General features: G+C 36.0%; 1 protein-coding gene across 10 annotated transcripts in view; it reads left to right on the forward strand.

Moving 5' to 3' along the window:
* Positions 1 to 21,014, forward strand: part of BCAS3 (BCAS3 microtubule associated cell migration factor) — a 619,432-nt gene that overhangs the window by 334,812 nt on the left and 263,606 nt on the right. For all 10 annotated transcript variants that reach the window (XM_030295988.1, XM_030295991.1, XM_030295990.1 and 7 more), the window contains 3 exons: positions 10,851 to 10,951; positions 13,643 to 13,839; positions 19,439 to 19,536. In XM_030295988.1, coding sequence (XP_030151848.1) covers positions 10,851 to 10,951; positions 13,643 to 13,839; positions 19,439 to 19,536 — 396 coding nt within the window. The remainder of the gene's footprint in view (positions 1 to 10,850; positions 10,952 to 13,642; positions 13,840 to 19,438; positions 19,537 to 21,014) is intronic.

The raw sequence follows: 21,014 nt of genomic DNA on the forward strand, positions 1-21,014 counted from the left end.
ATGATGAGTTGAGGCAGTTTATGCTTGAGATTAAGAACTTGGTCTTTGGAGTTTGCAGTTGTAAATTCCATTTCTACTAAATGCTAGTGATTTGGGGCAAATAACCTCTCTGGGCTTTTGAAATGGGAAGTTAATAATACTTACATTATAGATTGTTGTTAGTTAGATTAAATAAGGCTATTCATCCAAAAAGCTTTACAGATTATCTTGGATAGAATAAAAACTCACTAGAGATAGCTGTTAGTTGTAGTTGGTATTAATAGAAATAGTATCCTTGTTCTCTCTGGACGTCTTTCTTGCCTCTCTCAATTCGAAGTGCTTTATGACTAAGATACTACCAGATGGCATGGCTAAAGATGCTTTGTTGTTAACAAACAGCAGTGAAGATAAAACATTGGTGCTGAATCATATCTCTTCTGTTCTTAAGTGGTCATCTGGATAAGTGTGGCTCTATCCTAGTATGTGTGCATTTTCAAAGCTATGGAAAGAAATTTTAGCAATTCTAATTTATTGATGCAAATTGAAAATTTCTCCTAGACTTCTTTGTTTTGAGTATCTTCATTCCCTTAGTAATTTTATAGGGAGTGAGATTTTTCTTGGCATCCACTGCATTCTAAAAGGCTTTACCCTGAAGGTCCTTTGTAATGGTTGCTTTAAGACTCTGAAATTTTTACTTAAAAGGTAAGACCCTCAACCTTAAGATTTCTGAAAAGCCAGAAGAACATTTGATTTTCTGCAAGATTATCATTAAAATCACTGTTCACTATTTCCAGTAAGCCTTTCATTTTTTTTACTTCATGTTCTTTGAAGTTTATTATAAACATGTATTCATATAATATTAATTAGGTGATTTTCAAAAGTTTTTTGGAAAGCAAAGAGAAAGAGAAAGAGAAAGGAAGGAGGGAAAAAAGAAGGCAGGAAAATAGAGAAGAGAAGGAAAGAGGAGGAAGGACAAACTATTTCAGTTTGTTATAGAGACTAGACATTAAATGTTACATAGTAAACTAGAGCTAAAGGAACTAACAAATGATTTTCATACATATAGTGCTGTGTGAAAACAACATAGTTCTGAATACTTCGCATATCTCATAGCCAGCCAAGAGAAGAATCAAGATGACTCTGTCAGTCTGCAGATCAAGAAATGTCTTCTCAGTTGTTTTCAAACATTCACACAAGTCTTTTAAATATGTTTATTATGGAAATGTTCAAGCATACACAGAAATACAGTGACTAGTATAATGAAACTACCCGTTACCCAGCTTCAGCAATTAACAGCGTTGTCCCTGTCTTGTTTCCTCTGTTTTTTAAAATCTTTTTTTTTTTAAGATTTTATTTTGAAGTAATCTCTACACCTGACGGGGGGCTCAAACTCACAACCCCGAGACCAAGACTTGCATGCCCTACTAAGCCTGCCAGGTTCCCCCAAATCTTTTTTTTTTAATGTATGGCAGATAAAGTATTATGATAAAGTCCACCCACTATTGTATCTTTTCACCTACAAATACTTGAGTGTGTATCTAATGATAAAGTTGAAAGAATCATAACTACTGTGCCATTACATAATAGATAGTTTATACAGTGATGATGATTTGTGGAAGTAACTCTTTCCAGTAGTTTTACACTGTGGAGCAGTAGAGGGGAGAGCAAGCCTTGGAAACTGTTCTTCTTGGAAACATTTGGAAAGAGAGAAAACCCTGTGGTTGTTGTAGGCTAGAATTCTCTGTCTCATTCTTTCCTCCATTTTCTTGGTTCTGTGAATTTTCTGATTTATTTAGAGGTAAAATTTTGAACATGTAGTTTCTCTATTGTGTGGAATACATCATGGATCCTTAATGATTGTTTGGAAAGATTTTTATTATATTCTTAAGCATAGGTTGCAAACATTGACATCTTCCACGTCTAAAAGCTTTTAACTCTCCATGCCAAAAGAACTTCACCTCTTTTGCTTAGGCAAGAGAAAATCTGTACTTAATTCTTCCTGCTGTATAATGATCTGGACTTTCCTAATATGTAACTAGATAGTAAGTAAATGAAGCATGGAAAAGACTGCGTTAATTCTTTACAAAAAAAAAAAAGATTTTTGTTGTTTTTACATTTACAAACAACTGTCTCTCCTTTATTTTTGTTTGTTGTACTTTATTGTGGGGGCTGGACTAATGACATTAGAGTGTTTGCTCTTCAACTATGCCATTAGAGATGGGACCAAGAACAGTAAGTTTAACTAGTCTGTTGCCTACCTGTACAAATTGGTACATTGATGACTGAATTCAGTTTAATGAGCAAAAACAGTGATTTGTTTTTTCTTTTTACCTTCAAGACATTAGTTCACAATAGTTTCTGCAAATCCTCTACTCATCTTAGTCTCTTTGCAAAGGGTATTCTATTTTAGTGTTCCTTGAATTTAGAATGGAAAATTGATTATTCCTGAGGGAAATGCATCTAGCATACATGGTTACCTGTAAGAATACATTTGCCATTATTGAAGGATTACAGCTCATAATTCTACATAGAATTAGCATTGGCAGACCTGGCTTCCAGCAAACAGTCATTTTCCTCAACAGAAACACATACTACCACATGTCCTTGAGCAGTTGCTAAAAGCTGGTCCTATATTTGATACGTGTGTGTGTAAATAGAGAGATAATGATAAATGGCTATATATGGAGATAAATGGCTATATATGGAGAGATAAATGGCTATATGAGTGTGTATAGGCACTTCCACAGTTCCCCCTTAAAGAAAATATCACTAAACCTAAGAAAATAGGGGAGAAAATGCATGACTCATTATGCAATAAGCTCAACTTTTGTTTCATAAATTGGTTTCCATCATTCACTGGTATGCAACTGATTTCTATGTTTTCCTTTCTTGGACTTCTTGGATTGACTGCACTAACCGTATCAATTGTAGTGTGCTTGTTCCACAACTTTTTATAAATATCAATTTTTAAATAGGTACATGGTAAATACAGTTTTAAAGATATCAAGGAATGTTAAATGAAAAATACTCTGTCTCTGTGCCCAGCCATCCTCATCCCCTCCCAGGAGGCAGTTGCTATAACTGATGCCTTGTAATCTACATTTCTGTAAAGGAGAACTTTGATAAGAATGGTTTTGTTGTTATTCAGACTTACACGTCTTGGTAGATTCCGTGACCCATGGTAAGACAAAGTTGTTATCCGTAAGCTCCAAGCAAAGTATTATGTAGTCATAATATGATCCTTTAAAATAGTAAGGGTGGACTTTTAAAGCTATCCTGCTCTTGTTTTAATGTATATATAATGTAGTCAAACTAAGAATTGAGTTGCCATAATACATATTAAATAGGCATTGTGTGCATCATTCCAGGTAAATAAACTCCACCTTGACCTTAGTTGCAGATGTTTTGAAAGGATTGTTGCAGTCTCTTTAGCTCTTAGAAGTATATTAGGTCAGTTTGAAATATTTAGTGGAATACCTGATCTTGCTGATAGCATGAAGCCATGTTTTCTTCTTTCTCTTCATTTTATGATATTTAGGGGTATGGTGAGCAAAACTAAATTGTGAACCCTTTCAGACTACCTCCAGGTCTAACTTGTCCAGATGCTGTATGTCAAATGACTGTTAGGGCAGCAGGAATAACAAATGAAAGCTCCTTAGTTTATGTCTTCTGTGGGAATATTATATGATACTTTGGGGGTAGAGAAAAGGAGACAGAGCAGGGCGAGGAAGAGGTGCACCCAGTGTTGTCAGTTATTCAGTGAAATCTATTATCTCATAGGCAATGAGAATATGTCATTTTTCTAATTATATATTGCCTTTGACTGTTCTTCTGGGAATGTGGAATAAAAGGAAAGTGAAACCAGAGATGTACAATGAGTGACTGTTAGAAAACTTTAATAATTAATTAGAGAACATCTATGGTACCACAGGGTCAGGGTGCAAGGAAAATCATTGATCCGTTTAGTATATAACGTAGGTAAAGCTTGTTCCATTTTATGTATTGTAACACTTCAACTATTGTTGCTCTGGTACAAGAGATGGCCCCTAATAAACAGAAGAGTCAGTAATATATAGTGCTATTGCTTAACTCCTCTATGTATGAAACTCAGTGAATTTACTTTTAAATGGAAACATTTATAAATCAGAGAAAAAACTTCTTTCTAGACTTGAGTAGAAATAGAGTTGCCTCCTTAATAAGAGTAAGAATGTTTCCCATTTCTTAATGTATTTAGGTGTGACATTTTTGACCTGAGAGCCTTCTCCCTTCTTTTTAATTTTTTTAAATTTAATGTTTATTTATTTTTGAAAGAGAGGGAAAGACTGAGAGGGGAAGTGGGCAGAGAGAGAGAGAGAGAGAGAGAGAGAGAGAGAGAGAATCCAAAGCAGGCCCCAGGCTGTGAGCTGTCAGCACAGAGCCTGATATAGGGCCTGAACTCATGAACCTTGAGATCATGACCCTGAGCCAAAGTCAGATGCTTAACCAACTGAGCGACCCAGTGCCCCTAGCCTTCTCCCTTCTTAAAAAAATTATTTTAAAAGACTAGGGTTTAATTTTTGCCAGTTTGATAGTATAAAAGCCTAACTTGTTTAAATTTGCAAGTCTCTGATTGCTACTGTTTACATGTGTTTGTTGGCTGTCGTATTTCCTCTTTTGTGAATTGCTTGTTCACTGGAAAATGCCTTAGACCACTTTGCTTTTAGATTGTCTTTTGAGCCTTTCTTTTTAAAAGGCAAATTTTGATTTCTGTACTAGGAAAGTACATTCCTAAGCAGCATTTCTTCCTCAGATCCCAAGTGCTTTCTGATCAGAAACAGAGTTTGGTAAAGAGCCCTCTCTTATTGTATGGCTGCTGTATAAATGCTGTTTTTAATAAGTACCAAAAATATATTGAAGTTTGTCCTTCGGTGAGAGTTTATCACTGTTGGCCTTTGGGTGAACTTTGAGCCAGAGCTGTTTCATTCAAGGCAACATGATGTCATTTAACTCACAAATTTCTCTTTTGCTAGAGAAAGGAATGTTGTTCCCCTAAATAACTGAAAGGACCAAATAATGCCGGCACAACATTATTCACCTCTCAGGTCTCCACTAAAGACTTAAGCATGGTGAAGGTTTTATTGTTTGTGGAGGATGGGGTAGGGGGGTGGGATACGTTAGGGAGTAGGAAACAAGCTGCATTTGGTCTTGAGTCTTTCGAAGAATACTTTATTCCACTGCCCATACGGCTGCTGCTATGACCCAGCTCACACTCCTCCAAAAAAAAAAACCTTTTGGCTCCACATTCATTTCTTCATTAAAAAAGACTCTCTAAGTTTGTTTCTAAATTTATATATTCAGGTTACAAACACATTTTAGGTTTTTCAACAGGAGCTAAACCAGAGAATTGTATCTCATATAAAAAACTAGATACCATTTAGATTAGCATTTTGCCCCTTATTTGAGAAGCAGACTTCTCTATTCCAATAGCGTTGAGGTTCATTTCAGGGAGTAGAATAGTTTTTTAAAATCTTCTAAAGTTGGGAGTGTGGAGTTCACTGGCAGCAGCACCTGTAGTTGATTAGCTATGTCCTCTGAAGCTTCCAGAGCTCCATCTAAAAGAATTTATTACTGGGAGTTCAAGAAATGTAGGGAACAGTAGAACAAGAACAGAATAGAACCAAATAGATTTTCCTTCATTGGCTTCATACATAATCACTGCTTATTGTTCAGTGTTATGCTTTGTGTTAGTTTATGTAAAAAGGATGCTTATAACCTGTAAGTGGTTGGTCTGTTTACTTTGATATGCATTGCCAAATCTTTTTTCTTTCATTGTTTTAAAAGCACATGGTACTGGGAGCAAATAATTACTCCTTTTATTCCAACATCTTAACAGAATACCTAGACCCTGGGTACTCTGTTGTAAACTCTATAGTTAGGAGATCTGACTTTTTTTTTTTTTCTGAATATCTAAACCATGCCCAATACACTAAGAAAATTAATTACCTGCCCTAATATGTTCAATATATTAATGGTGAAGACTTATCTTCAACCTTCTAATTGGAAGACTGGATATTTTGTAGGTGAATCTAGATTACTGAGATCTAGCTGTTACTTTTAGCATATTTTAGAAAGAATTTGATTCCTTGGAATTGAGGATATACTGTTATTGTTTTGGCAAAAACACCCTGAAATGTCAAGAAGTTTAAATTTCTCCAGGACTAGAACTCATTTTTGGAACCTTGATTCAATCCTACATACCCTAACCTACAAGTAATAGTCTATATTCATTCTATTACTCAATGTTAACAAGAAGACTTAAGAGTGTCTTTAGATGTCTGTTAACACAATGTTTATAACTTTCACTTAGTTATTATTTGAATCGCTTACTGCTTTGTATTTATAGTTTAACAGAATCTAAAGCAATACTTTTAACTATCTCTAACGCAGAAATACTGTATTTTGTATGGATAATTTGTAAAAATTCTGTACTGTTTGATCCTTGTGTTACAGGGCAGAAGACATCTAAAAATTGAAAACCAGAGAACTTATGCAAAGTATTTATATATTTGAGAAGTTATATTATGAATTGACATTTACCACTTTATAATATTGAGAATTTTGTTATGTGGGATTCAGACTTAGGGTTGTTATCAAAGGAGCATTTAATCTTTCTGTTCATAATTTTACTCATGTTGTTCTACTGACTTGGAAGGTTTTTGGGTTTAGATTAACAGGACTAATTTGCAAAGGTCGGCCTTGCAGCAGATTTGTTTTTGCTTTGCATATAAACACATATTAAAATATATAAATATGTACATAGAAACACACACATATGTACACATACACACACCCATATATCACTTAAGACAGCAAAATACACGTCGTGATTTTTTTTAGCATTTATTTACTCACTAGAAGCATGATCTGCTTTCCTGAGAACACAATATAAACAAAGTCTGGCTCACAGTTACCTCATAATGATCTGCTCATCCTGCTCTTGCTTGTTGATCTATACTTACCACATGCCTGTGTGTAGAGGCAGTACTTTTGAAGTTGTATTCTCTAAAGTAAATTGGTAGTGTATCCTTTTTAGTTAGATGGATAGGTTTGTCTTAAATTACTATTCTAAAGGTAGGGAAGGAACATGGCAGAGATTTTTATTTCAAAATTCCATAGTCTTTTCCCACCCCAAGTTTATTAATTATCTAAGAACAGTTGGCAAATGCAGAAGATACTAAACATTTTTCTTTATATAGAAGGTGTGTATGTTGGTCCATTAAACTTAGGCTTGTGAGATACAGAGCTTAATTTTTTTCTATAAAAAAACTGCCTTCCTGTAATTCTCTTTTGTGCCTTCTTTCTAACATATGTGGAAAAAATTAATCTCAGTCAATTATACCCCCTCCAAAATTGCATCTAAATTCTATAGGGCTTTCAGAGTGCAAAGATATGAGATAGGAGAATTGGAGACATTTTATCCTTAGCATGACCACTGGGCTGTTCCAGTTCCCTGCCTGATCGTTGGTTACTGGTTCAGATAGGTCTCTGCAGCATTCATCCGTGTTTCTACTTCCAAGCCTTCTAAATACCTGTCAGTTCTCTGGATCTCATCCATATTACTCTTGGACACATACTAAATATTATTCTCACCTGATGCATGGGGAACTTGGAGAGGTTATCATAGACTTGGTTGTGTAGACACACTATGTGCATACCTCCTTTTCTCTTGCACCGTGTGGAATCTCTTGCTACTTCCCCTGAACTCTACTCAAGAATAAAGATATGATTTTTCACAGATGTTTTATCCCTAAAACTCTCGGGATTCTGCCATTTTTTACCCTTCCTTGGGGACTGGACTCTCTTTTTATCCCTTTTATGGCACTCTTGCTCAAATCTCAACCTTTCCTAATAATGGGCTGGTTAGAGAACACGGAAGCTTTACTCTTTTTTTTTTTAATATGAAATTTATTGTCAAATTGGTTTCCATACAACACCCAGTGCTCATCCCAAAAGGTGCCCTCTTTATTATCATACTTAAAATTTTTTTTTCTTGTCCCAGGGTCAACATTTTGAATTCTTTTTTCATTGTGACTTCGTGGGTCATTGCTTCCTTAAGGTAGTGAACGTGACTGTTCTTCTGACCTGGATTAGGGAAATTTTTTTAAACACAAAGAAAAGTGAGAGAAAGGGAAGGATATTTATTTGATGCTGAAAATATCATCCCACCAGACTTGTATTTTATATTGTGAATCTTCTGAATGCTTCAGATCTATTGGAAAACTATTTTTTAGTGAATGTAAGGTAATGGAACACTTCTTACAATCTCTATTTAAGAATTCAGGATTCAGGGTTAATGTTTTATAGATATATATTTGGTATTTTTATCACTTTCTTTGGAAAGTAGAGGACAGTTGGGAGGAAGAAGAAGAGGATTCTTCTTTTTCTTTTTCTTCCTATTTTTTTTTTAACTTTTTGCTATGGGAAATGCCAAACATACACAAAATTAGAAAACAGTAGAATAATGATGCTTCATGTACCTATCATCCAGCTTCAACAATGATGAACTCATGACTAATCTTCTTTCATCTACAGTCCTACTCCTTACCCCCTCCCTGACACTATATTCTTTTAAAGTTTATCCCATTTTGATAATGGATAAATAAATGTCCAACCATTCTGGTGCCATTACTTAGTCCAGAACCCCAAACTCCCTTCACCTAATACTTACTGAGTGCTTATTCTGTGACAAGTACTAGCTTTGACTCAGCATGTAGAGAATGCAACATAAACTCTTGGAAAAATTCTCATCAAATACTAGTTAGTTATAAAAGGGTGAAATTTCTCACTTCGCATTACAACTTTCTTATATCTTTCCATCACATTACCATAGCTTTATCTTTAAAAAACAAAAATCCCTAGGTTTGTCGTCCCTCTCTGCCCCCTTTGTTTTACTGACTCATCTTCCACTCTCAACCTGCCTCCTCACACCCAACCATGCTAGCCTCCTAATAATTACTGAAAATTTTCCTTTATGTTCTCACTTAAAAAATTTTTGTACTTGATATTCTCTTTGTAACACTTTCCTCTCATATATCTGTACGGCCTATTACCTCACCTCCTTAAAATCTTCTTTGCCCTCAACTGCTTTTCAAAGGCTGTCCTAACCTTTAAATATTTGTCCTTAGTTACCTTCTCGACTACTGTTTGTAGAGGGTTTGAAGGATCCACTGCTCTGTTCTGTATTAAGAATTTAATATAAAATTTATTTATTGAAAAGATAACAAATGGTTTAGAAACAACTCAGCCTTTTGCAAACATAAATGTACTCAACAGTTTTGTAGTATACACCAAAATTATTCCCAAGAGGATGCTTAAATATTAATTAGATCATTATTATGATACTCTTTTCTTCATGGTAATCATTTAGAATTGCAAGAAATCAGATGTTATGCTTTGATGGTCATTGGTGTTTTGTGCCAACGGCCACACGCCTCTCACTAGTAGAACTATGATTTTGAAAAAATAGCAGCTAATCATTTTAGCCACTGCAAATCTTACACTTGAATACTATTTATTTCCCTCTGACTGGTAATTGATGGCTTAGGTACCACTTGTCCTCTGCCACCAAGTTAAGTTAGGTTTTTGTGAGTGTACATCCTTTTACAATCTTGCCCAAGGTTCTTCTACTCGGTCTACTTCATCTGTTATCTGTTTCACTAAGATTTATTTCTTCAAGATACCTTGTTCTGGCAAGAGTGCAGTGAGATTTGTGTTCTCAGTCAGTGCTCCTGAAAGTGTATAACTCCTAATAAGCTTTGAGATATTTAAATATGTTCATATCCTTTTATTTCCTTTTTAGGAATGTAGCCAAGGAATGTATCTCTGGGTGATGGAAATTATGAGATAATTTTCTGTTTCTAATTCTTTTCTTTTTTAATACTCACCTATTTTCCTCCCTCCTTCCCCCCCTACTTTTCCTTTTCTATTTCCCCCAGTACTTCACTGTTTTATTTCTCTCAGTATTAAAATCATACATGGAAGCAGAGAGTATATGAGAAATTACTGTGCCTTCTGCTCAGTTTTGCTGTGAATTTAAAATTATTCCAAAAAATAAAGACTATCTTATAATAAAAATAAGCAAATAAATATTTAAAAAGAAGCTAAGTTTTTATTGGGTTAATATTTGGTTTATAGTAGGAACTCAACAAATGTTTGTTAAATAATTTTATCACTTTGACTAAGCAAAGGTTCTTCTTTGTGTGAGAAAGTAGGCTTTTTGTGTTTTCAGCCTATATTCCACCACTGAAGAACTGGGGAAACTAATGAAGTGCCCAAGGAAATGAAATATTTCTTTGGATAAATGAAATGTTTCAGGAACTGAAAATGTTTTTAAATTAAAAATGCGTATTTATGCCTTGTAATTTATATGTAACTATTAAATAGACTCTTAAAGAATCTTGGCATTTGTTTCAAAAATTCCTTCACAAATTATAGGAACTGCATCAAATTAATTTCTTTGTTAATTGGAGGTGATTGAAATGTCCTTAATCCTGAAGGCTATGAAATACACTGGTGCATGTGTAGTGGATTTGTCACTGCTCCTTAACGTACTTGCGCTGTTAAGATATAGTTGGTTGTTTATTTCTTTTACACCGATATATGTCATGACGAAATTTGTATAGATATTTTTTAAAGTATACTCTTAATTGGAGATCTTTCTTAGTCCTAAAAAATTCAGTCTTTCTTGTTCATTAATTATTTAAATTGCCTTTGTGCATTTAATGTTGTATTTTATCTTAAAAATTAACACAATATCCAGGATGGTCGTGCCCACATTAATTTTTCCACTGCACGGGTTAAAGTTGTTAAAATATGTTTTCTTTCTCATACAGTGGTTCCCCCTGGAAGTCCTGGGCCCATTACTCGGCATGGGTCCTATGACAGTTTAGCTTCTGACCATAGTGGACAGGAAGATGAAGAATGGCTTTCTCAGGTAAAACTGTAAAATGTTTGGCCTACTAAAGTGAAAGAGAACAGAAATCCATTGTCTGTTTTTATTACTGAATTCTAAGAACTGAAAAATTATTTTCCTTAGAGGAAAATAGGCAGAATTTGGAACTCTTTGTAGGATTACCAAGAATTAATCAGTTGTCTTTCCATATTAAGAATTTCTTATAGGGGGCTCCTGGGTGACTGTTAGTTGAGCATCCAACTTCAGCTCAGGTCATGATCTCTCAGATTGTGAGTTCGAGCCCTCCATTGGGCTCCGTGCTGACAGCTCAGAGCCTGCAGCTTACTTCGGATTCTGTGTCTCCCTCTCTCTCTGCCGCTCCCCCACTCGCACTCTGTCTCACTCTCACTCACTCTCAAAAATAAATAAATAAACATTTAAAAAATTTTCGAATAAAAAAATAATTTCTTATAAGTACTGCTGCAGGGATGTATATCCATATATTTTATATGTATTAGATACATATGTGTATGTGTACATTAGCCCTCTGTATAAAATAGGCATTTCTTTCAAACAATCCATGTATATCTCTTAGAACCTTGGATTTTAGATGAACTGTTTGGGTTAAAATAAGAATTGGCCTTGTTGAAAGTGCAACCATTCAACAATCTGTGGGATTTGTTTTGTGGAGCCAACATTTTCTGAAGATTGGGCCCATACTTTGATTAGAAAAGTTCAGCATTCTAATCTGCACATGTCCTGATTGTGCCCAGCTGGGTTTCTTTTCCTCAGCTCATGTACTACTGCTTCCAGTGGTCTCCAAAGCAGTCCTGTGACAGCTTCAGCTGACCCTTTCTCCCTTTGCCAGGTGAAGCTGTCTTCATCTCAAGGGCTTTGAAATAAAAGATACTTGGGCAGATTTCAAAATGATGAGATTACAAATGACTTCATTACAAATGCTGTTATGTCTGCCTCAAGTCTGACATCATTTGGTGAAGTTAATGACCTGTCTCAGATTACCAATCCAGAGGCTTTTCATCAGACAGGTGCCTCAGTGGAGGCCCATGCAGTTTCACTGCTTTCTCAGGGAGGGTAGCCCCAAAAAACAAAAGGGAATCTGGAAGTTGAAAAATCAAACTGTTTCTAGGTAACATACATTTCATTACACCTAAAGTACTCACAGGAAGCTCCTTGGATAAAGGGTTGATACTTCAGCTCCTGGCATATGGAGATGCCTCCTTCCTTGAGGAGATACCACGATGAAGTAAAAAAACCTAAAATGCTGGCAAAGAACCCACTGTCCTTCACTTCAACTTTTCAATCAGAAAAAGGGGTAATGTGTGCTGTCAGTGTGAAAGTATATACAATATGTTTGTACTGCACACAACAGGAGAGTGAATAGGAACATCTGGCCATCGCCTCAGTGAAATTGCATAGGCATCTGTTTACCTCTCGGCTCTGTGACATGGATGGTTTTGAGCTTAAAATACACAGAATGCTTTATCTGTGGCCTAATTTGTGTTGTGGAATACAACTACTTGAATCAGAAATCACTGTCCTAAATCTGAGTAGTTTTCGCCCTGTGATTAGTGGGAATGTGAATATTGTTCCAAGACCATGATGCTTTTGCCCTTTAGGACTTAACAAACCCAGAGCTGCACTCTGAACCTTTTCAATTATGTTTTGTTAAGAATTAATCACCGCAATCAGAGAAATGTGATTAAATATAAATGAACTCAGGGCAAAAATACGGCATGTGGAAGTCAGTTCTATGAAGTGTATATACAGACATGGATGTAGCAATTAAAGACATTGAGAAGTAGTTTTTCACCAAATGTTTGCATATTTAGTGTCTTAGTCAAGTTGCTCATGTATAAAATCATTTGATATGTTTATTTTCAGGTTTTATCTTCTACTCTATGCATTATCTTTAAAGTCTTTATTATAATATTGGCACCATTCCCTATCCCCTCCATAGAGCATGAAACTTGTAAACATTTTAGTGTTACTGTTTTGCCACACTTATCGGTAGTGGAGGAAACATTCTAATTGAATAACAGTATTTTGAAGACAAATCTAGTCTGAGAGAAAATATATAATACTCTTTTCATTTATTTAAAAGTTGATTTAGGGGAATTTTGAGGGCAGTATAGTAAATATTATAATATTTAATTGTAGAAAGAAACTGGCTTTGGGTGTTGAAAATTATTTCAGACCTTTTCTTTTCCTTGGTTAGTTCAAGAACAACTTCAGGTTTGTCATGAGCTTGATCCTCAGTGAAGGAATTACTTTTAATCTGTGGATTGATAGGTGTAGTATTCAGTGCATGGCCACAAAGTGGTAAGTACTGTCTAGAATGAATAAAAAAGGTACTTCCTAGGGAGTTGATGCTAGTTATATGAGGCAGGCAACTGGTCCTTTTACTCTCACGTGACTTTGTGTTCTGTATGTGGGGGAGCATGTGTGTGTGTGTGGATTCACACCTATATAAATACACACACACACACAATGAATTTTTTGTTTATTGTGGTAAAAATCAGTACAGGGAGGTAGTGAATGTTTATATAGGCTGTGATTACCATTGCCTTCTGATTGTGGATGCCCCTTACCTCTCCGACTTGGTTAAGATGGGCTTCTCTTAGAGGGTGTTCAGAGACAAGATGGAGGGAATCATGAAAGGCTCTTTGAAGGAGGTCATAATACATTTAAATCATGATTTCTAATCTGTTCCAGGTAGAAATTGTAACGCACACCGGACCCCACAGACGTCTGTGGATGGGTCCACAGTTCCAGTTCAAAACCATCCACCCCTCAGGCCAAACCACAGTCATATCATCTAGTTCATCTGTGTTGCAGTCTCATGGTCCAAGTGATACTCCACAGCCCCTTTTGGATTTTGATACAGATGATCTTGATCTCAACAGTCTCAGGTAAGAAATAAGAACTGGGGAGTGATTTAAGTAGATTAATATATTCATTTGTAATGAGCATCTTAGGTTATATTTACCTAATTTACTGTGTCCTTTTGGCACACTACTAATGGTGCAAAATACATGCACTGTAGCTTGTGATTCATTATTATTGGTGGAGAATCTTATGTGGGTTCTCCTCACATTCAGTAAGTATTTGTATTTCAGATTGTGTTTTCCTAAACCTAATATTCAGTGCATTAAAAAAAAAATCTCAGGGGCGCATGGGTGGCTCAGTTGGTTAAGCATCTGGCTTCAGCTCAGGTCATGATTTTGGGGTCCATGAGTGTGAGCCCCATGTTGAGCTCTGCGCTGATGGCTCAAAGCCTGGAGCCTGCTTCGTATTCTGTGTCTCCCTCCCTCTGTGTCCCTCCCCCTTGTGCTCTGTCTCTCTCTCAAAATAATAAATCAACATTAAAATAATAATAATAAAATCTCATGCTGCTTTCCTCCTATTTCTAACTGCTTAAAGTCTGAGGGTACCCTCCTTTCCTGATCTTACTGACGCTTCTTCATCTTTCAACCAACCTTCATCCAAATCCTGCTTATTCCCTCTTTTAGGCTTTAAAAAGTTTTTGGATGAGAAAGAATTGATATAAATTCACTTATAGTTGATTGTATCTATATATTCCTCATAGGTATTCTCTGACCCTCACTTGTAAGAGTCATAGTACAAAGTTTACAAGTATGCTTTTTATTATTAAAGATTTTTTTTTAATGCAATGGAGAACTTTTTGACTTTTTTAGGTCTCGGGTTTGCTAACCAATTTAATTTGTTACACTCAGACTTGACACATTAGGATATAACAATGAAGGGCTTAGTCTAATGCAATGTAATCTCCCTTTCCTTGTCTTCTCTTATAAAAAGTTCTGTAATGTATCTTATTTAAGTCCAAAATAGACACTTTTCTTGAATCTCTTTAAAAATTATGGAAAAATATGTCCCAATCATATGTTGGAAATATATTTTTATATATCTCTTTGTCAATATCATTTCTAACAATGCAAAAGGTGTTGCAGAGATAGATTAGTCCCAAATGTTTCTTCCTTAAGAGTGATTCATGGGGGGCACCTGGCTGGCTCAGTTGGTAGAGTATGCGACACTTGATATCAGGGTTGTGAGTTCAAGCCCCACATTGAGTGTAGAGCTAACTTTAAAAAAAAAAACAAAAAAGAGTTGGGCACCTGGGTGGCTCAGTCGGTGAAGTGTCTGACTTCAGCTCAGGTTATGATCTTACGGTTCATGGGTTTTAGCCCCACATTGGGCTCTGTGCTGACAGCTCAGTGCCTGGAGACTGCTTCAGATTCCTTGTCTCCCTCTCTCTCTGCCTCTCTCTCTCTCTGTCTCTCTGTCTCTCTCTCTCTCTCTCTCTCTCTCTCTCTATCAAAAATAAATAAACATTTAAAAGATTTAAAAAAAAGAGTAATTCATATAATGGAACATGCCTCCTGTAATACCTTTTTCAGTGTTTTAATATTTTGTTTGCTTTGTACTTTATTTCTTTCCTCTATACATTTTTTTTTAACCTAGCAGATCTTCAGCTTTTCAGAAGTGGGACTTTTCCCCCAAGATGTTAGGCAATAGCGGCAGTACTGAGTGTTAACGCCAGTTTTCACCGGTACCAACTATTAAATGTGATCTGGTTTAGATAGCCAGTCCATTTTCAGGAAGTCATCAGTCCTCAACTTAATGATTTAGTGTGTAGTTATTCATGTTTCTAAGTCACTCATGTACTTTAATGTTAATAATAAAGCATGTAAACTACGCTATGACCTAGCAGTTGCACTACTAGGTATTTATCCAAGGGATACAGGTGTGCTGTTTCAAAGGGGCTCATGCACCCCAAATGTTTACAGCAGCACTATCAACAATAGCCAAAGTATGGAAAGAGCCCAAATGTCCATCGATGGATGAGTGGATAAAGAAGATGTGGTACACACACACACACACACACACACACACAGTGGAGTATTACTCGGCAATCAAAAAGAATGAAATCTTGCCATTTGCAACTATGCGGATGGAACTGGAGGGTATTATGCTAAGTGAAATTAGTCAGTCAGAGGAAGACAAGTATCATATGACTTCACTCATATGAGGACTTTAAGAGACAAAACAGATGAACACAGGGAAGGGAAACAAAAATAGTATAAAAACAGGGAGAGTGACAAAACAGAAGAGACTCATAAATATGGAGAACAAACTGAGGGTTATGGGAGGGGGGATGGGCTAAATGGATAAGGGGCACTAAGGAATCTACTCCTGAAATCATTGTTGCACTATATGCTAATTTGTATATAAATTTAAAAATAATAATAATAATAATAAGCATTTAAAATAGATGACCCATAAAACTATATATATTCTCTTTATTGAACTATTCACAAGTTCTTTTTTTTTTTCTGATGACTGTCACCTGGTGCTGTAATAAACCCCTGTCCCTTTTCTTTGGAGGACATCTCTAGCTTTCCTATATAGACAGCTCTGTTCCTCTGCTTTATGACCTCCAGCTTGCTTAATTACTCTTTACCTCAGACAGAGCCCTTCATCTAAGAGCTCTCTAACTTGCTTCTTCAGACAAAGCTACTTTTCTGAACTCCTTCTAGAATTTTCCCTAGGGGCTTTCCTTTTTCTTATAATGAGCATATAGACTCTTGGTTAAAACCTTAACTTCCATTAGAACACAGTTTTGATGGGAAATTCAGATTTGACTTACATCATTTCAGTTGCAAGTGGACTGTTTAGTACCATTTCCTGCCCAGCATCCAGCTAGAAATGCAACTATTTACATTCTCCTCATTCCTGTTTACTATTGCTCTTAGTGCCTCACCTCTATTTCTTCTACGTTTCTTTAGGCTTATGTACAATGACACCATGGCTGTTAACCTTATTTTGTCCTTTGAATTGTAAAAAGTTATTTAGATGTTTTTGATACAGCCTAACCCTTTAACATCTGGTACCCTGTCCTGCACTCCATAAGGTATCACCAAGAATTACGTGGTGCTCTGATAGTCTGCCTCCCTAGATCCTGATCTAAGTGGGGAACAGGCAGGTGTTGAGTTGACTGTCATATTCATAAGGACATCAGGGATGGCTTAAACTCATGGCAGCTCCTGACTTGGGGGAGGGATTTAAACTGTAAAAAAGGTGAATGAAATATTTATTCAGAGACCTAAGAAATAGATCACATAAAGAAGCTGAGATACAAAGTCTAGTTTTCTACTCAAGAATAGCTCCTTTTCCTTTATTATTTTATTTTTTCATCTGCTTAATTAACACATCCATCAGCTCACATATTTAGTGTGTGTGTATATATATAATATGCATATTATATATATATATAGGCACTATATATATATATATATAGTGATTTTTTTTGAGGACCTCTAAGTTCTCCTCTTTTAGCAGATTTCATTCATGTAACACCGTGTTATCAATTATAGTCACCATGTTATACATTAGGTCCTCAGACCTTATTCATGTTATTTTATTTTAAGTGATACATAATTCACATAACATAAAATTCGCTGCATAATTCAGTGGTTTTTAGTATATTCACTATTTTGAGCAATATCCCCACTATCTAATTCCAGGACATTTCCATCACCTCTACCAGTTTGTTTTTATTTTTGTCATTTTTATTATGGAAAAATTTCAAACATATATAACCATATTAAAAGTTAAAGAAAATAATAGAATAAGTCCCCATGTATCTGTTGCCAACTTCAACACATCAATTCGTGACCAGCCTTGTTTCATCTATAACCCCATGTACACCCCACCCATAACTCTGGATTTTTCAGACACCCCAATATAGATTGAATTAATAATGGGGAATTTATTAGCCCACTTAAACTATTTAGACCAGGAGGGGGCTTTACTTTGGATAAATTGATCATATCTGTCTAGCTTCTTTTCTCTTAAGAACCAGAAAACATCTTTTCCAGACACCAGCTCCTCTTCTCCCACTGGCCCAAATTTGCTTAGGCCTGCCCATCATGGAGTTGACTAATCTCTGCCATGAGATGACGAGATTACCATGACTGGTTTAGCAAAATCAGCTGGGGTAGAACGAATGCTGGGTGGTACATGTTGTCCACAATAGCAGTGACCAGTATTTGTATGTCAGTATTTCTAGCTTCCATCTTCCAATGCTGAATCAAATGCATTGTCCTTCACCTGTCTCCCATTTCTTTTACTCACACAACAAATACACGTAAGTTTAAACTGAGCTTTCAAGAACTACTCTTTTTCTGAAGTCTGTACTTGGTATTTTAGGCTTCTATAACCTGTCCATGGCGCTTATCAACCGCTTCTCTTCCACCAGTATCCACTATGAACTCTATGCTTCTGCCAAATCATGCTCCTCAAGATGCCCTGCATTTGCCATGCTTAGTCATCAATCCAACGGTCTTTCTTGTTCCAGTTCTGTGCTTAAAGAGCACTTCTTGCTCCTCTGCATATGCACACATCCTGTTACTGTATTCACATCCAATTCCTGTTACAGCTCCACAAGATCTATCTGTTGTGGACCATGTATTCATTCCCCCATTTTCTCATTCTGAGCTTTTATTACCTATTGCACTCATTTTCACACTTTTCTTTTGCATTAGCCAGGAATGTGCACCTGCTATACCATATATCCACGTGTACACCTTACATTTCATGTTTTGTTTCTGCCTGTTCCTAAAATAATACTGATGGCATGATTAGTATTCACCAAATACTCATTGAGTGAATGAATTTGCCAAAAATGCATGTTTGTATTGCTATGACAAGTTTTTATTCCTCTATGTTGCCTAGGCTCTCAGATCTTCTAGTCATACAGGTATTTTTATGTTAATAGTATTAATCTAAGACAGCTGGAAATAGACTCTGTATTTGTAGATTTATCATTCCTAAGCAACTTGAAATTATATGTAGTAAATTTCAATTTTGATGAAACTCTAATTGATTCTCACATGCTAATTGGTAATTTTATGGAGGTAACTCAGATGGTAGTGATCCTAGCTAAGCCTCTGGCCCACACATTTGAACACAGCTTTGTTTTCCTCTGCTTCTTGTCATATATAAAGTAACCTTCTTGTCATATATAAAGTAACCTTCATTAAGGATCGTAAGGGAGTTGCTCAAAATTTTATATCTAGTGTATGCTGCGTTTTATGGCACGTGTTACTAGCTATGGTGCTATTCATGAATTTTAAGAGTGTTATAACTCTCATATCTGTCCTTTGGAAAGGTTTTGGTATAAAGTATTTTGTTTCCTTTCCCATTATATTAAATTTATCCTTTTGAATTAATGTCAATTTTTCGATCCCTTACTTAAAATCTATTGAATAACTTACAAAGAGAAGAAGGGGCCCGGAGTGTAGGGAATATTTGCAGTCCTTCACCTTTGTGCAAGAATTAGGAACTACAGTTCCCCTGTTTGTCTAGTTTTAGAGTGAATGGTTCTTTAACGGATTGGCCTATTCCAGCATTCCTGATTTAAGGTCTGTTGTAGCATGCGACAGTTTTGATGCCAGTAACATATGTGAATTAAATTAAATTGCATTGCAGGATCCAGCCAGTCCGCTCTGACCCAGTCAGCATGCCAGGGTCATCCCGTCCAGTCTCTGATCGAAGGGGAATTTCCACCGTGATTGATGCTGCCTCAGGTAGAAAACCACCTCTAAAATGTGTGCTGGAGAGTTCTGTGCATTTTAAATTTCTTTTCCTGCACAATGTAGAGAATGGTATTTTTTTTTTTTTTGCCTTCCTCTTCTTCTTCTTCTTTTTTTTTTTTTTTTGTTTTGTTTTGGGATATGTGTGCATGTGTGTATGTGTGTATCTGTTAAACCAATACTGTGCCTACATTTGTTGCTAAACAATGCCATGCATTTAAGTATTGTTAAGTTTCGTGAATGATGCTGTGGGGTTGGCACTTGATTAAATGTAATGAACACGGTATTGAAGGCTACAGGGTTGATCACTGTTTTGCCTTTGATCTCTCAAATGTGGAGAAGCAACCTTGACAGAGAACGTAAATACAATATATGGATTCAATTTACTCAACCTGTTGAGTATCAAAGTGCTCGATCTGTGGAAGTAGAGTCCAAGTGCTGTAACTTAAATGGTTTTATTATTGAAAGCATAAAGTTTAGAAATTCATTAACTTAACTTTAGTCTATCTATCACAGTTATTAACCACCTATCCTTGGAACCAAGCCATGGCTATGTATCATTAGTATCTGGAAGTAGGTCTTTGCCTCTGTAGGTGATAGTTGCTGCATTAGTATTGTAAAACTGTGTTCTGCCAGGTCTGCCAAGTAATAGAACTGTTTATAATAATACATTTTTCATCTCTGAATGCATTGATAAAGAAAATAAGGACAGTGATGCTTTATATTATGGTGCAGCTGCAGAGCATCTGAAGCTAGCATACAGCAGGGTTTCATCAAGAAAAAGTCTCTCCTGAGTGGAATTATTAAATACTCGGCATTAGTCAAACAGTTGAGTCAGACAGGATTTTAATCTATAGCAATTTCAAAATCCCCAGAGACTGCTGATTTGATTGAGGCTTAAACTGTGAAAGAAAATGGAAACAAACACAAAACTGATTTGTGAAGGTCACTTTTTAAAGACCAAAGCTTCTGTTTCTGATTCTGTGTCTGGATGTATTTTGAAGTTTGAAAGCTAAATGGTTTTGTACGTTTTCTTAGCTTTCTGATTTTTTTTTCTCTCAGTGGATCGGACCTTGTGTCTGATTGAGCTGTCCGCATCCAGGGCTGTGCCTTCATTTGTAGTGTAGACTCTTGCTTGAGAGGGCTCATACTTGTCCTTCTGCTTTCGCTTGGCAACCATGCTTGTCCCCTGGAAACAAGCACAGAAGTGTGTGAAGTCTCTAGCCTTCCTTCCCTGCATTGAATGAAATATTGAGATAGGTGTCTCAAACAATAAATCTTTTTGATAGTTTCGATCTGAGAGTGCTAAGAGATCTTGCTCATCTGGAATTATCATTTAAAAATTGTGAATCCTGGAAGTGATGTATTGTAACCTAAAGTATTTTGTTCAAGATTACAGTAGTAGCCTTTGTTGTAGGGGTTTAACATTCTTAACTGCCATATTATTAATGTTTTAGAGTCAGGTGACTCCC

This window comes from Lynx canadensis, chromosome E1, assembly GCF_007474595.2.
Source record: "Lynx canadensis isolate LIC74 chromosome E1, mLynCan4.pri.v2, whole genome shotgun sequence".
Taxonomy (NCBI): Eukaryota; Metazoa; Chordata; class Mammalia; order Carnivora; family Felidae; genus Lynx; species Lynx canadensis.